The 2584-nt window shown below is 38.1% G+C and overlaps 1 protein-coding gene across 1 annotated transcript; it reads left to right on the top strand.

Annotated features, from left to right (window-relative positions):
- Nucleotides 1-364: 364 nt before the first annotated feature.
- Nucleotides 365-2339, top strand: LOC119594841. Its single transcript, XM_037943928.1, has 5 exons — nucleotides 365-386; nucleotides 523-779; nucleotides 1250-1300; nucleotides 1738-1853; nucleotides 1943-2339. The coding sequence occupies exons 1-5, from the start codon at nucleotides 365-367 to the stop codon at nucleotides 2337-2339; spliced, it is 843 nt and encodes a 280-aa protein (XP_037799856.1).
- Nucleotides 2340-2584: the final 245 nt, after the last annotated feature.

Below are 2584 nucleotides of genomic sequence, written 5' to 3'. Positions count from 1 at the left end.
CAAGCTATGCTGGGAACTATTTCTAGACTGGTAATGATGTCTGGCTTATTAGTAATCACGAGGTCTATAAGAGTTGCAGAGGTGGTTGTTAAGGGCCCCACACACGATCAATTTTTTCGTCAATTATTTGATATCAATTTATTGACGTCAATGAATTGATGGAAAAAATGACCGTGTGTGGGGGACATTGATATCAATTTAATTGAAACAATTTCATTGAATCAATTCATTGAGAGATCAAAACTCCTTTGATATTTATTGATGGGTCTTCAATAAAATTGAGCGTGTGTGGGCAAAGCGTCAATATATTGATCAAAAATTTAGTGTTTTCCCTTGCAGCAGTGAAAGAGTCGTCATCGTAGTCATGGCTGAAAAGAAGAAAGAAAGTGAGCGTAAAATGATGATGGAGATAATCGACGTTTATAGATCCTTACCGGCCTTGTGGAAAATAGAATCCGACGAGTACAATCACCGGGAGAAAAAGGCTGACGCAGATAAAATATTGTATGGAAAAATACAAAGAACATTATCCAAATGCTACACTGGAAGAAATGAAAAAGAAAATAAATGCCCTTCGCACGAATTTCCGAGCTGAATTGCGCAAAGTGGAAAGGAGTGAAAAATCTGGAGCTGGAACAGAAGATATCCATGTGCCGCGACTGTGGTATTTTGATGCCATGCTCTTCCTTCGAGACCAGGATACACCAGCACCTTCTACAAGTAGCATAATGGTGCCAGAAGAGAGTCATGAAGGGCAGAAGGAAAACTACACAGAACAGGCAAGTTTTATTAAATTATATACATTTTTCATCCTCGACGTCAACTTAATTTGATATTAGAGATTTTTTATTTAGTTACCTGTTAGTAAATTCATCGTTCCGTTTTCAACAGCTTACAAAAATTGAGAACATCTAATCCTTTTGGTACTTGCGGCCCCTATAAGTACCATTTCAAAAATTTAATTTTACTAACTACACATTCGATAGATCTGAGTGTTCAGTACTGTTGAGATCTACCAGTAACATTTGTGAGTTTAATCTTATTATTTTCACGTTCATTTCAGTCACTTAATGCTTATATAAAATTTTACATAATAGTCGGAGCCCCAGTCTATGGTAGAATGGTGCAAAAATAAATAATTTCGTCGTAGGAATATGCATGTCCAAAAGTAATATGTGTGAAAAAAGTAAATCGTGTATTTCTTTAGAGCGTTTTTCGTGCAAAATGTTTATGTCCATCAATGCCCCAGATGACCGTCATCAAGGAGTCTTCCGAATTCTGTCACAGCAATAACGCCTTCGTCTGATACTCGACCGTTCACTCCAACGTCTACCATGAGGAACTCGTAATCAGGACCAACGAGAGCCATCAAAACTATACTGAAGAACTTTTTATAGTTTTAATAAAACGAACCAGACGATGGCCGTTTCTTGATGGCCACATGTTTCCCATCCAAAGCGCCTAGGCAATGGGGGAAATTCCAAGTTCTTGCAAAAGCTTCGCTTGACCTCTATCCATTCTTCAGAAGTACGTAGAATCTGCAAGAAACGAAAAGAAAACATATTAAAGTTAATAGCTTAAGCTGAAGACTTGAATCTATCCTACGACTAGTGCCATTTAGCTACTGGCAATCAAAATTTACAGGAAAATACTCCAAAAAAAAAAATATATATATATATTGAAATATTAAGCCTATATTAATTTCCTTAATTAATAAAGGTTATCTGTATTTTTCAGGACGAGCGTTCAGTTGGGCTGGACCAAGGTGTGACTACTACTAAGGCGGTTCCTACAGAACCGTGCAGCGAAAGGTCTAATGAAGAGAAGTCAACCAGTTCGTTAACTGCAGAGAGGTCAGTACCACTGATCGGGAAGGGAGCAGCTGCGAAGAGACGCCGGGAGGAAGCAAAAAGAACGAGCTTATAACACTCGCAACAAATAGCCTTCTTAAAGAATCGTTGGAAGACGAACACGACATCCAAGGTAAAGCGTGGGCCAACCAACTACGCAAAATGGATCCTATGCAGCAGCTCTTTGCTAAAAAAGCAATCGATGACGTGTTATTTGAAAGTCGTTGCGGCAACCTCAGCCGAAATTCAGTTAAAATTAATCAGACTAATGTGGTATATGCACCTACTTCATCTACGCCTCACAGCCTTCCCTCATATGCAGATACTTTATCTAGGACTAGTACACCCAACAGCATGCACAGTACTCACAGCCTTCCCTCATCCATGGACACCTCTCGTGGATTTCAGTCCAACGTTCAAGACGCAAATGAAACTAATTTTGTGGAGGCAAACCCACTTGCACATTATTTTTCAAATTTTCCAAATTAAAGCGTAAACCCGATACGAGATTTTGTGTCCTAGGAAACTTAAAGAATGAATGGAAATCCTTGTTTCGAGAGAAAGTTAAATGTATCGGAATGGATTTAAGTTAGCATTTAATAACTTTTGCAAAAAAATTCGTTAAATTTCTGTTACTTTGTGCATACAAAGTTCTCAGTTTACTTTAATACTGTGTCCTAGGAAAATTAAACAATGAATGGAACTCCTTGTTTCGAGAGAAAGGTAAATGTATA

This window comes from Penaeus monodon, chromosome 34 (genome assembly GCF_015228065.2).
Source record: "Penaeus monodon isolate SGIC_2016 chromosome 34, NSTDA_Pmon_1, whole genome shotgun sequence".
In the NCBI taxonomy this organism is placed as follows: Eukaryota; Metazoa; Arthropoda; class Malacostraca; order Decapoda; family Penaeidae; genus Penaeus; species Penaeus monodon.
The sequence above is the reverse complement of the archived record's forward strand: the minus strand, read 5'-3'. Positions and strand labels throughout refer to the sequence as shown.